Source organism: Gossypium hirsutum, chromosome D08 (assembly GCF_007990345.1).
Source record: "Gossypium hirsutum isolate 1008001.06 chromosome D08, Gossypium_hirsutum_v2.1, whole genome shotgun sequence".
NCBI lineage: Eukaryota > Viridiplantae > Streptophyta > Magnoliopsida > Malvales > Malvaceae > Gossypium > Gossypium hirsutum.
This window is the reverse complement of record NC_053444.1, coordinates 59,402,660-59,416,197: the sequence shown is the minus strand read 5'-3', so window position 1 is coordinate 59,416,197 and position 13,538 is coordinate 59,402,660. Positions and strand designations below refer to the sequence as shown.

Sequence of the window (13,538 nt, the reverse complement as noted above, 5' to 3'; positions counted from 1 at the left end):
CGCGCCGCACATCTCCCGATATAATGTTGCCAAGACGGCAGACCCCCAACTAAATTCGTCGACTCCTCTAAAATCAACGAGTTTTAGCAGCCACCTTAGATGTACACGGCTCCGTGACGTGTCGACCATGAGATAGCCTCCAATTATTTGAAGAATGTATGCTCGAGCATATCGGATTCTTTCAATTTCGGTTGAATCTTCATTCAGATCGGGGAAGGTCGCACGTAACCAGCCCATCTCCACCTTACCTCCATCCATTTTATCCGGAACGGCGCCCAAAAGCTCGTAGCACACCGCCTCCCAATTGCTAGATTGGGCAGACCCGGTCACTGGGTGCCCGTCCACCGGCAATCCCAAATGTAGATGGACATCTTCTAAAGTGATAGTGCACTCTCCACATGGAAGATGAAATGTGTGCGTCTCGGGTCTCCACCTCTCGATCAACGCACTGATCAGTTTCGGCTCCAACTTGCATCCCTGGCCTACCGTCGTCACGTGCCAAAATCCCGCTTCCCGGAGGTAGTTCTCTACTAACGGTGATGGAGGAGCATGCATATTCCGAATATTGCATTCCAATACGCGATCTTTATCTTTTTATAACAAAAAATAAATTAATAAATATCTAAAAATACATAAATAAAAATATCTTAAATAAAATTTAAAATTTAAATTTAATACTTACCATGTTAATTTGCTCCACCGATATGTGATTCCTATCAAGACGAATTAATGATCCGGCCATTGTTGAAAATTTTAAAAAATTTAAAATTATTTTTAAAAAATAAAAAATTGTATAATTTTCTTTAAAAAATGAAATTTAATGGAAAAATAAATTTAATATGGATTTGGAGATTTTTTGAAGGAAATTGAGAGGATTTTGGAAGGAATTTGAGAGTTTGAGAGAATTTTGGAAGGAAATTGAGAAAATTTTTGAAGGGAATTGAGAGAATTTTTGAAGAAATTGAGAGAATTTGTTTGTGAAAATAAAAGGGGTGGGGGTTTATATAGTTTAAAAAAAAAGTTACCGTTGGGGGGGGGCCAACGGTCAATTTTTTGACCGTTGGGCACTGTTCACACGCGGGGCAAATCGCTTTCACGTCGGCAGGTCGCGCTGACGTGAACGCGATCTCCTGTCATGTACCCCGACATCGCACTGACATGGCCGCGATTTTGCGAAAAATGATCCATTCCGGTAAATAATTAAAAAACCGACCAATTTCTGTAATTATTAAAAAAATGGGCTTTTATTAGTAATTTGGCCCAATCCACCCACCTATTTACACGCAATAATAACAAGACTGGCCGTTGAGTGCACCAATATCACCTGTGCTATTCATTTTTCTTAACTTTGTTTGCAATAAAAGGAACCACTAGAGCCTTCCCCTTCGTTTTTTCCAGTCTATTTCACATAATAACAGTCTGATTGAATCAAACCAAATGATGCAAGATTTCTGAACATTCACATGAAAATAAAGGAATACCCATGCATTTTTATAAAATGGTGGAGATTTTTCTTTTCTTTTCTTTTACTTATTTAAACAAACCGAAAGAGTACAAAATCCTACAACCTATGAAGCAAATTACCAACATAGCCATAATGCGCATAGATTCACCAACAATTTTTACGAAATATTGTTTCTTTCAGATGAACACAACCCCCCCCCCCCCCAAAAAAAACAAATGACACCAATCTGGCATACTACTTTTTACTTGGGACCTGCAAATTTGCTCATCATCTTTGCAATTACAGGAGCCACCTTGGGATTTGCTTGATGCTTTGCAAGATTAGCAGGATTCTTCATTACTGCAAAGCCATTTACAATAACATCAAAAGCACCATTAGACATTGCAAACTGTCACATGCACTCGTATAAGTTCTTATGCATTCAAAACCATAAATTTTCTGAATTAATACAAATCGTTTGCTAATCCTTATTGCATTGCACGCTTAAAGAACCTAAATTATGTTTGACTAAAAGAATAAACAGTCAGATTAACTCAACAATGTCATTTGAAAGAACACAAAGTGTGCAACAAAAAGGTCTTCCAAATACTGTGGAGAGTGTCAATCTAAGCACACAGGTCAGCAAATAGATGTCACCTAAGGAGAAGATAACAATGTAAAACCATTCATTCTTTAGTTTCCATGTAGTATAGAAACTAGTCATTTGATACAAACAACCAAGATGATGGATCATCAATGCCTAAAGATAGGGCATTGTAACAATAAAATGGAAACTATGCAAATTACCAAAAGCATTAAAGAACATGCATAAACTGAAACAATCAGGACAAAACTGCAGGAGTGACAACTTCTCTACTAAGTTACAACGAACTTTCCAAGAAATATATGTTTAAGATGTATAAAACTAGCTATCAATTCTGTAATGGACTAACCAAGTTTTCCACTACTAAAAATATATCACCAAGTAGATAAGGTCAAGACATAATTATTTTACTACAGCATACCAGAACATATTATACAAACCCACAGCGCATGTGATTATCTCAATAAAACCTCAGCCAAACTATATGGAGTTCCCTTTTAGGAGACCAATTATGCACTGCATCCTTACAGAATAATATATTTGCTAAACACTACCAAGTATAAAATCCTAAGAGCAGCTAAAATATGTTTTCGGGTTTTCTTAGCAAGCATAGTCCTAGTTCATCAAAAGCAACTATAGTAGAAGGATGAAAATGATGAAACACTCCATAAATTGCAGATCTAGGAGAGGAAAGAAATATAAGAGCGACCACAAGAATAAAAGAAGCAAACATAGTAAAATGCCTACCATCTTGAAGAGCAGCCATGACTTCTGGATCACTAAATGCTGCCATCAATTCGGGATCCTGATGAAAATATCAGGAACCACGTAAAAAAAACAAGTTTCCAAATAACAATTGTTGACATCTTCCGAGTATTTAGCAAGCAATATAAAAGTGGCAAATATATATCTTGCAGTCATCCCAACCTAAAACTATGTGTAGAAAATAAATTGCAATAGCATATATATATTCATGATAGAATTGATTGCTATGAAAGAAAAAAGCAAGTTCAATAACACTTACACTCAATATCTTGCTAAAATCAACATTTCCAGGCATGCCACCCGGCATGCCACCAGGCATGCCACCCGGCATGCCACCAGGCATGCCACCCGGCATGCCTCCAGGCATACCTCCAGGCATACCTCCGGGCATACCTCCAGGAAAACCCCCAGGCATTCCACCTGGAAACCCACCAGGCATGCCTCCAGGTTTTCGACTGGAGGATGATTGCTCCTGCTTCTTCGCCTTCTCATATTCAGCCTTGAGAACAATATGAAATGTAATCGAAGTCAAAAAAAAATAATGAAGTAAAATTATAACGGGATGAAAAAGCATTAAATTACCTGAGCTTGAGCACGACGACGACGTCTCTCACGCTCAATCTTTCTATCTTCTCTCTCTTTGTGCAATCTATCATATTTCCTACGGTGTTCCTCAATGCGGTGTGCGTTGGGTTCAACCTGTTTAATCAATGAAATCGATGTGATCTGTCAAAGTAGGAATTACACCCAACAACAGTGGTCTTGTCACTCATATATAGTGATGCAGGTACAGCCAAAAAATACTAACATTGGTGGCAGAGAATTACACTCACATATAGTGATGCAATAATTCAGATGTACAAAATGACCAAATTGTGTCAAATTATGCTTAAAATCACATGACATGCTCTGGTCTTTGAAATCTCATCTCTTCAATTATACTGCATGGACTGAAACTTTCAAAGGGAAGGGTGAAAAAGGACAGATAAGAGCAAACCTTCTTAAGCCAATTTTTTATTTCCTCATCATAATCCAGCTTTGATGCCATGTGTAGATCCTTGGCAGCATCTTCCCATTGACCGAGCATTGCACGTGCAATACCACGAGACTTGTAGCCCTTAGCAGAATCTGGGTTTATCTGCAAGACATGAATGAGGATAATTAAAATCATTTCCTACTCAAATACGGCCTTGCTATTTCCAGGAAAACCCTAAAACAAGATGAAACCATATTGAACACAATATGTTCAGCAGAAATCCCTTACATATATTGCCTTGAATGAACCAATAATGCAAGACACAGTTAACGAAGTTCATGATTACCATTAATTATTTTATCATACAAGCATGTAAAAAAACCAGATCAATACTAAGCTAAACATATATATACATATACATACAAACCTCCAAAGCAGCATTGGCATCTCGAATAGCAGCATTGGGCTTTTTCATCTTAATGTAAACACTGGCTGAAAGGAGAAAAAAGACCACGAAGCAACTGAATCATTCTATCAAATATAAGAATCATTCTAAAAAAGATAAGGAATGCATGTCAACAAAAAAAACAATACTAGTGGAAAGGGAGAATATAAGGCTAAACTAAGAAATGCTAACCTCGTGTGCCATACATGATTGCCGAAGTCGGATTCAGCAAAATCGCCTGTGTCAGGTTCTCAATAGCTTCCTCAAACTTCCCTGCATTACAATGATTTAGCATAATACAAACTCAAACAAATAAAAATAAGTAAATAAATGGTAAGTTGTGATTATTTACCTTCAGAAATGGCATCCATGGCTTTGGCCTTAGCTGAATGGGAAGCATCACGGTTATCATCGGTAACCTCCACAGAAGGGTCTCCCATCTACGAGCACCAAAAACAACACAATGAGAAATAACTTAAAAGAAATTAAACCAGAAATTAATAGAAAGATAAGATAATACCTTCTGTGGAGGCTCATTATCAGGCTCAACCGTGTCACCTTCGAGCTCGATATCCGATTCGATAATCTCATCTTCCTCTTCCTCTTCTTCTATATTAATTTTCACTCCTGCATCCGCAAGCTCCTCGTCGCTTTCCTCCACCACATAACTCTTCTATAAACCAAAATCCTCATTTAGATTAGTAAAGTTAGTAGAAGGGGAAGGAGAGAAATGTGAGAGTTGATTAGTGATTACCGATTTGGAGTCGGCGGCGGTGTCAGCCGAGGATGGGATCTTAGCTCCGAGACTGATAAACGGAGAAGGCATTAGTTGTTATTAACGAGTGAAATAGAAAGAGGGAGAGAGGTTAAAAATTAAAAATTACCTTTGGAGATAGTCGCGGAAGAAGGAGAGGGAAGGATCATCAAGAATGGAAGGACTAGATTTGCAGAGTTGGATGAACTTCTTCAACTCGTTCAGTTTCGCCGCATCCATGGTGTAGAATGACTGGAGAGTGGGTTTCTAGAGAGATTGCTTGGTTAGGGGTTTTTGTTTTGAATTAATAAAAATTGGAGCAATCGCCAGAACACAGAAATTAATAAATAAAACAATAATGCAATGGGAGATCATCAGACGCGGTTCTTCTAGTACCTTCTACTAGGGATGGCCTTTGTTTTGAATTATAAATAAATTAGTTTCTTTTTTCATTTTTTATTTACAAATACAATTATAAACCAATTAATTATTTTCAGATCAAACATAATTAAAAAACTACTTTTGAGGCAACATAAGTTACATTTTTTATAACAATAGAAGCATATCATGATAGATTGATACTTTAATTCGTGATGTTATTAATATTATTTTTATATTTCGTACAAAGCAACCAATTCGAGTAGTTTTATTTATTTAAGATTGCTATAAAATTTAGTATGAGATAAAAAAAAACTTAAAAGCACTACATTAAAAATAAACGTTCATTTAAAGTAACCTTAAAAAGGAGAGCTAGATAGAATTATGTTAAAATCGGATTTTCGGGAGGTAATTTTAGGTCTCCATTTAACTAAGGATAAGGGCTTAATCTATTCTTGTTGGGAAGTCAAGCACATATGGGGTGATCTTCTTTTTGGTAAAAAAGAAGACAACAAAAACATTTTAACTAGAGGCCATGCGCAATCTTCCTACCCATTGTCATCATCATGCAATAATATGTTGAATTTACTAAGGCAATTGTTATTATAAGTATTTATTAAAAACCTTATTCACTAAGGTTATTTGGGAAGAGTGAGGTAAATAATTACGTTAGGTTCAGGTTGTAATTATCATTATGAATGTTGAGTGTATTGAACTTGTATCAATTGTTGTATCTGTAAATTGTTTAACAGATTCATTCTTTGATCATGGCTTTGCAGAGGTAGGATTATTTAATTTAAACTACGTCAACAGTTTTAGACTACTATTATTCTTTTACTTTCTTGTTTCAACTTTACAACACAGTTTTGTCCCAACATCTATTCAACAACAAATTAAAACAATGGCAATCCAATGTGCTTTTTAATTAATATTAAAGCATGACTTCATACATAGTTCAAAGAGATTTTGAGCTTAATTTGTTGTGATGGAGGCAATAAAAGAATAGAGTTCAATTACTTAAGTACTCATTGTAACATTTTTACCTGACTCGATTCATCAAGTCCGAATATCAAATGTTACAACGCACAAACACTTTGCAAAACATTTTAAACAATTGGCGTATAATATCTTTTTCAACATAGTTTATATTGTTTTTTAATATTATTCTTTTTATTAAGAAAATATCAAATACTTACAACAATGTTTAAAACAATATACAACATTTTAAATCATATTAATAATAGACTCTTTAAAGCGTAGCTTACTATACACCCTACTCCTAAGATGTTCCTTGTATGCATAATAATCAGCTCATCGTTTCCAAGGCGTGCTCTTGACTTGTCCCTCCTGGCGCACTCATTCATATAGCAACACCTGAAATAAGAATAAGCACTTGTAAGTTCAAGAGAACTTAATGAGCTTTAATACAGGATATCTTGGCGGGTAATTTCATAATATTGGATATACGCCTATACACCATATCGTTTCTATTTTGGGTGGACACTTTCATAAACAGGACTTGCATTTATACACCAACTATCATACTTAATGTACCAACTTCCACTTCACTACTTGGTTGACTTCAGATCTTATTAGACAATATTCTATTATCTTTTTTTCAAAGGAATATCTCTACAGAGCTCACTTCCTACGGATTTTCTCTTCAAACCAACACTTAATATATTTTTCCAAAATGGTTGTTCATAGATACAATTCACGGGCGAATACTTACTACCTGGATTCATGTTTGGCTAATTCTCATGCTGAGTTTGATATTATCAATCTATCAATCAAATCATATCCCAATTCAAAACCCAACCCATGCTCATATTGATAACAAACTATCCAGATCATTTAGAAAAATTCCACATATATTTGTTACAAGACACAATAATACCCAAGACGAAAAATAGCTCAAATTCCATAAAATCCCAAAATGAGACATGACACTATTCAAATATAGCAGATACTAGATAACTCATATTTCAACCCTACATAGCACAAACAAACTCAAATGGAAAAATACTTATATCTCTCATAATTACGAATACACTCATATTCGAAACTAGCAATCTACTATGGCAGATACCCTCTTTCAAAATACAAATACATATTTTCTTTCAGGAAACTTCCCTTAAGACTCAATCGACTACACCACCAAACTAATCAAACAAAATTAACTTCATACGTATCATATCCTTATCATAAAATTATCTATCAAAGAACTCTCAGAACGTACCCAAAACTTACCACAAAGGCAAATAACCATATTCTACCACACAAACATCACGGAGTACGCCAATGAGACGATACAAAACTTGCCATAATTGCCATATAGAATACGCCACAGGCTTAGCAGATCACACCGCACAGGCAACATACAGAATCACATGTTTACTATCCCAGCGGACTTTCATAGAAGGTGTCACGAGTTTCTCCCTCATGGACTTATGCATATCTTCATGTCGTTATCTGCCAGTCCGGTTTACATATTACCAAAGGCATCACCGTGAATATTCTTACTATCTTATCAAGCCATGGGTTTCAACTACATGGAGTTACACCTCCTCATGTCGTGATCTTCCAGTCCATTCTTCATCTTACTGGAAACAACACCATGAGTGGTTTCGTATCACACAAATCCATGGGTCTCAGCCACACGGTCTTGCATTTATTTTCATATTGTGATCTGCCAATCTGGTTAGTAATTTAACTACCCTACTAGAGGCATCACAAGGGATGTTTTGCTCAGAAGTTACCCAAATTTATTTGCATAGTTGACTAATTCGTACTCTCTTATATTAGACTTTACCTACATACTTAACACTCAATTTCCCATTCAGAAAATATTTTATACATATCATTATTGCGTATGTAACATATTTACTCTACTTCACACACTTACTAGTTATCATTATGCATATGTAACAGCCTGATTTTCAATGAAGACGGAACAGTGGTTCGAGACAACAAATTATCATCGTGTTGACTCGTAAATATTATTTTTAGAATATTTATAGAGTCATTAGAGTCATATTAAAATTTAGTTTAGCAATATTAAAGATTAGGTAGTTAATTAAAGAAAAATGGCTAAATTGAAAAAGGTGCAAAACATGCAAATTAAAGCAAATAGGTGATGAAATGGTTTAATTAATATTGAAGGAAGGACTTAGGTAATAATTATGCCTAAATTAATATAGTGGGGAGGCATGTTAATCCAAAATAATAAAAATAAAGTAATTATAATGGCAAAATTGAAAATTACTTGAAATTAAAACAAAACAAATTGAAATTTTAAAGCTTCCTATGCATTCTTCTTCAAAATTTGGCCGAAACCACCATAGGAGGGAGCTCTAAGTTGGTTTCTTCATTTTTGTTTCATATGAGTTTAATTTTTACCCGTTTCTTGCAATTTTTATGTTTTTGAGATCGTTGCAACTAGGTCCAGCTAGTCGTTACCTTCGTTTTCAATTCTGATAAAAATTTTGGAAGTTTTCATTGATTAATATTAAGTTTTTTTATGAATACTAGGTATTTGGAGCCTTTATTATGCTATTTGATGAATTTATGAAGAGATTTTTGTTAAATCTTAATTTTAGGATTGAATTGTGAATATGTCAAAATATTAGGGTTTGATAGTGAATTTGATGTTTATTAGGGGCTTTTTGAAGGCTTATAATATTTGGCTAAATTATTGATTTGAGAAAATTAGTTAATTTGATGAATTTCAAATTTAAGGGACTAAATAGTAAAAATTGTTAAAGTTTGGGGTAATTGTGTAATTTTAAATAATAAAAGGGTATTAATTGTAAAATGGATTTGAAATTAAATATATGCTAATAATTAAGGGATTTTACATTATAGATCAAGAATCCGTAGATATCCGAGGAAAAGGAAAATTAACGGAGTGTCCCTAAACTTCTACAATTTCTGTGATTCAGTCCAGGTAAGTTCGTTACATGGTCACTATAAATTTTATTGAATATTCCACACTATTCATTATTCGTTGAATTATGGATTTTATTGACTTATGCTTACCGAAATAGAAATACGGTGATTATTCAAGCTAAATGCCTAGTAGGCTTTATGCGAGTGATTATTCAGGCTAAGTGCTTAGTAGATTTTGTGCTGGTGATTATTCAGGCTAAGTGCCTAGCAAGCTTTGTGCCGGTGATTATTCGGGCTAAGTGCCTAGCAGGCTTTGTGCCGGTGATTTTTCGGCCTTTATGCCTAGCAGGCTGTGTGCCGTTGTATTGGAAGTTGCATTTAATTGAATGTTTTTTGGTGAATTATTAAATGAAATTTATATCGAACTTACTAAGCTTGCTGATGCTTATTAGTTTGATTTATTCTTGTAAGACTTTTGGAATCATTACTTTAATTGGACTGACTCGGAAGCTAGCACACTATCATCAACATCTCGGTAGTCATTTTGGTTCTTAATGTTGGTTTAAGTGGCATGTATTAGGAAAGGGTCTATAGTACTTGAATATTTTGTATGGATGTAAATATGGGAAGTAATTTACTATACTTGTTTTTAGTAAAAATAGTTGAACTTGTGTGCTTAATTAGGTAGACCTTTTTGGAACATATATATGAAGAAATTGTATAAATCTTTTGGTGTCAAATGATGATGATTGAATACTTCAAGTATACTAAGTGAATTAGCTTGGTTATAAGTAGTTAAGATGCTTAATTTTTGATAAGTGCTTAGTATGTTTGAATATATGGTAAATTGGTATTTGGTTGTGAATGACATTTATGAATATTAATGTTAGTAGTTGAATGACATGATTTGCACCATTTAGTATGTTTTGGTAAGGAAATTCAATAGTAAGTATTGATGAAAATATGTTTAGAAGTTAGTGAATATGATTTACATGTTTTCATTTGAGGTGCTTAAGGGCATACTGGTTGTATGTTCTTATACCATGATTGATTAGCTAAAATATGCATGATCTTAGAGCCTTATTATAGCTTGTATATATTTAAAATTTTGGTTGTAGGTGCATGCCAAAATGAGTGAGAAAAATGACTTGTAAAATGGCCTATTTTCGTCCACAAGGGTAGAGACACGGGCGTGTGTCTCAGCCATGTATGACACACGGCCAGGTGACAAGGTCGTGTGTCCCTTGTAGTTTTAAAAAAGGTTGCTGATGGGTGTCGAATCCACCAATATAAACATATGCCTTAAATTGCAAATTATGCAGTATAGGGAGTAGGGTCGATCCCTTAGAGATTGGTTTACTATAAATTGTTTCTCTCTTGACCAGATTTATGTCGGGGTAGCTGTCGTGCCCAAGAAATTCGGGGGATAAAATTTGAAGACCTGAAATAAATAGAAAAATAACGTAAAAAGTAAAAGTTGAAAACAGAATAATAAAAACAGTTAAATAAATATGAAGAAAATTTAATTAGAATAAGCTCAGCTTTAGGCACGAATTTTCCTCGTCTTTGAATTGATCCTCGAAATTAGATGAACTTCTCTTTTCCAATAAGCTAGTTATAGCTACCAAGGATGCCTCGGACACCAACTCTTCCTTGTGTAATTTAGTTATGGAACGTCCAATAACTAACCCTTACCGATTGAACAACCACGAAACGTTCGTGATTTAGAACTCCGGCAGCTTTGCATTCTAGAAGAGCCTAGCTCCAACCAATGCCCTCAACCGCGTGGGACATTTAAATCCGGTTCCTACTTCCCTTGACGGAACCAAACAGTAATCTCCACTTGGCACGCCAATGTGTTCACAGAAAACCGATTAGAAACGTTCCTTTCAGAATTCCAACTGTACGTCCAATCACACTAAATCAAACGATGTCTTTTTTTACTTAGTGTTGATCTGACTTTGTGAGTTGACAAAATCATACTCTTAATCCAGAGAAGTAATAAGTACTGAAATTTTAGGAGTTAAATGGCTCGGGTTCGTAACTCATGGGTTTTGACGAGGCTAATTTCGGCCTAAAGCTGAAAATGGGTTTTGTTGGCTAAGGTTTAGGGCATGTTGGTATTGGAATAATTAAATAAGATTGAATAAATGAAAAAAATGAAAGTGAGTGATGAAGGTGACGCAAGGTTGGAAATTAATTGCTGACAAAAAAAAGGAAAGAAAAGATTGAATTGCAAGAGATAAAAGCTTAATTTAAAAACGAAATGATTAAAAACTTGATGGGAAATTTTATGAAAAGACTTGATGAAAAACTTTAAAAAGAACTTGCTGCAAAACTTGATAAAAAAACTTGGTAATTAAAAACTTGATAAAAGAACTAGATGAAAAATACTTGAAGAAAGAAAAACACTTAATGAAAGACTTAATTGAAAGCTTGATTTATGAATTGATGAATTGATGTAGCCTCTATTTATACTAGTGGCTTTACTAAATTAGGAGCCAACTGTCATAGAAAATTAAGGAAAATATTCCATGATATATAAAAAATCCCAACATAATCTCCCACTAAGTTAACAAAAATTTCAGCTACTTAATCCTGGAAAAATTCTGCTTTGGTCCTCCTTTTTTGCTTCTTTCTTCAATCTAGCCCAATTGTTTCATTTTTCTTCTTTTTAGCCCCAAATTTTATTCCTGCACAAAATTCAATATAAACATGGGAAAATTAGTGGTGCACTCTCATAAATTAACCAATTTAATTACATAAAATATGTAACTTTAGCATTTAATCAAATCCCCCCTACTTAGCTTATGCTAGTCCTCGAGTATTTTGTATGTATCTGCAAAAAGAAAAAAAATTTCTCCAAAATAGGACTTGACCACCATGGTTTGCACAGTTCAAAAATTTAATCCTAGCACATTAACATCTCAAATAACCTAGCCTAAGAAGTAAGTAAATATATTTCGAAATTATTAGAGCTTGATACGCCTACCCCTAATGTATTTTTTATTTAATATAAACATTTTTTTTTGTACTTAGGACATTTTCAAATTTTTTACGCGAGACATAATGACAACCCAAGCACCATGTTCCGGTTACTCAATTCGGATGTCTCTAAGCGGGTTATTTCGCCCTACTCGTGATAGCTTGTTAGCGGAGTGAGTGTAAAGAAATTAGACAGTCACACAAACCTTTTTACGTGAGATGTCATGACAACCCAAGCACCACATTTTGGTTACTTGGTCCGGTGTACAGCTCCAATTTTTCACTCTTAACATTCGTATCAGAGGAGTATACAATTTTTTTTATTGAAAGATGAATATAAGGTAGGCAGTCAAGCAAACTCATAATTCCTAAAAATTTCTTACCCACTAAGTCTAGGTTATTTGGAAAGTTTATGTATAAAGAACTAAATAGCTAAATAGGTCAAACTATAAGTGTACCGTCCTATCTTATCAAAAGAAAAATTTACCTTTTACCAAAAACATGAAAAAATAGCGAAGACAGATAGGCAAATTTAGAATCAATTTATGTTTCCCTCCCCCTACTTATTTTACAATGTCCCAATGTAATTGAATTAATATTAAAGGATATAAAGTAAAAGTAAGTAGGTAAAATAACAAAAATAAACTCCCCATGTATTTCAACGTCGTGGAGGGTGGTCTCGTAGGTGTGTCCACGGTGTTAAATGGTGGGTAGGTGGATTGGGCCTTGGCTGAAATTAAAGGAATTTTATGGGTTGACATGTGGAATTTAATTTTGTCTTGGAATCTTTCTTGCAAAAATAAAAATGAAAATAAAATAAAATAGTAAAAATAAATAATAATAATAATAGGAAAATTAATTTTTTTTTCAAATTTATTAGCTAAGCTATAAACTCGAGAAATAAATTATTAAAAACCAAGATTATGAGATTTGGTAAAACAGTCGTGATAAATGCACCAAATAAGTTCCCAGGAAAGAGAGGTGAGTCACAATGGACATTCTTAAGTACCAAGTCTTTCCTTAGACAGAACTAATCCTTAACATGCATTTTCATTTTCCATTTTACCAAAAATTTTATTTGCATAAAGGAAAAGAAAATTTGGGTTGCCTCCCAACAACGCTTTGTTTAACGTCGTTAAGTGCGACGACCTGTTATTCAAGCTCTGGGCTCCTCGAGAATAATCTCCTCAACTGTGTTTGTTTAAAATTCTCGTAAAAGGGTTTCAGCTGTTGACCATTCTCCTTAAAGCACTTCCGGGTTTCTTCGCTTTGAATTTCCACAGCTAATCGCTTGAGCAT

General features: G+C 34.4%; 1 protein-coding gene across 2 annotated transcripts; it reads right to left on the bottom strand.

Annotated features, from left to right (window-relative positions):
* Window positions 1-1,488: 1,488 nt before the first annotated feature.
* LOC107931298 (FAM10 family protein At4g22670) lies at window positions 1,489-5,421 on the bottom strand. Of its 2 annotated transcripts, none has more exons than XM_016863153.2 (11): window positions 5,119-5,421; window positions 4,989-5,040; window positions 4,755-4,907; window positions 4,587-4,674; window positions 4,427-4,507; window positions 4,217-4,281; window positions 3,811-3,951; window positions 3,396-3,512; window positions 3,073-3,312; window positions 2,796-2,853; window positions 1,489-1,804 (listed from the first exon to the last, which is right to left on the bottom strand). In XM_016863153.2, exons 1-11 carry the CDS (start codon window positions 5,226-5,228, stop codon window positions 1,707-1,709), a joined length of 1,203 nt encoding a protein of 400 aa, XP_016718642.2. In that variant the 5' UTR covers window positions 5,229-5,421; the 3' UTR covers window positions 1,489-1,706. The 2 variants fall into 2 exon arrangements, with proteins under 2 accessions (XP_016718642.2, XP_016718643.2); XM_016863154.2 differs by having other exon boundaries at window positions 4,755-4,904; window positions 5,119-5,384.
* Between the last annotated feature and the right edge of the window lie 8,117 nt (window positions 5,422-13,538).

Bases quoted from the DNA above. Each gene is read 5' to 3' on its own strand.
- LOC107931298 (XM_016863153.2), bottom strand. From the start codon at position 5,228: ATGGATGCGGCGAAACTGAACGAGTTGAAGAAGTTCATCCAACTCTGC. The intron at 4,908-4,988 runs GTAATCACTAAT...TTTGGTTTATAG, and splicing joins CCGCCGCCGACTCCAAATCG to AAGAGTTATGTGGTGGAGGA. The intron at 1,805-2,795 runs GTAGGCATTTTA...ATGGCTTTGCAG, and splicing joins CATGGCTGCTCTTCAAGATG to TAATGAAGAATCCTGCTAAT.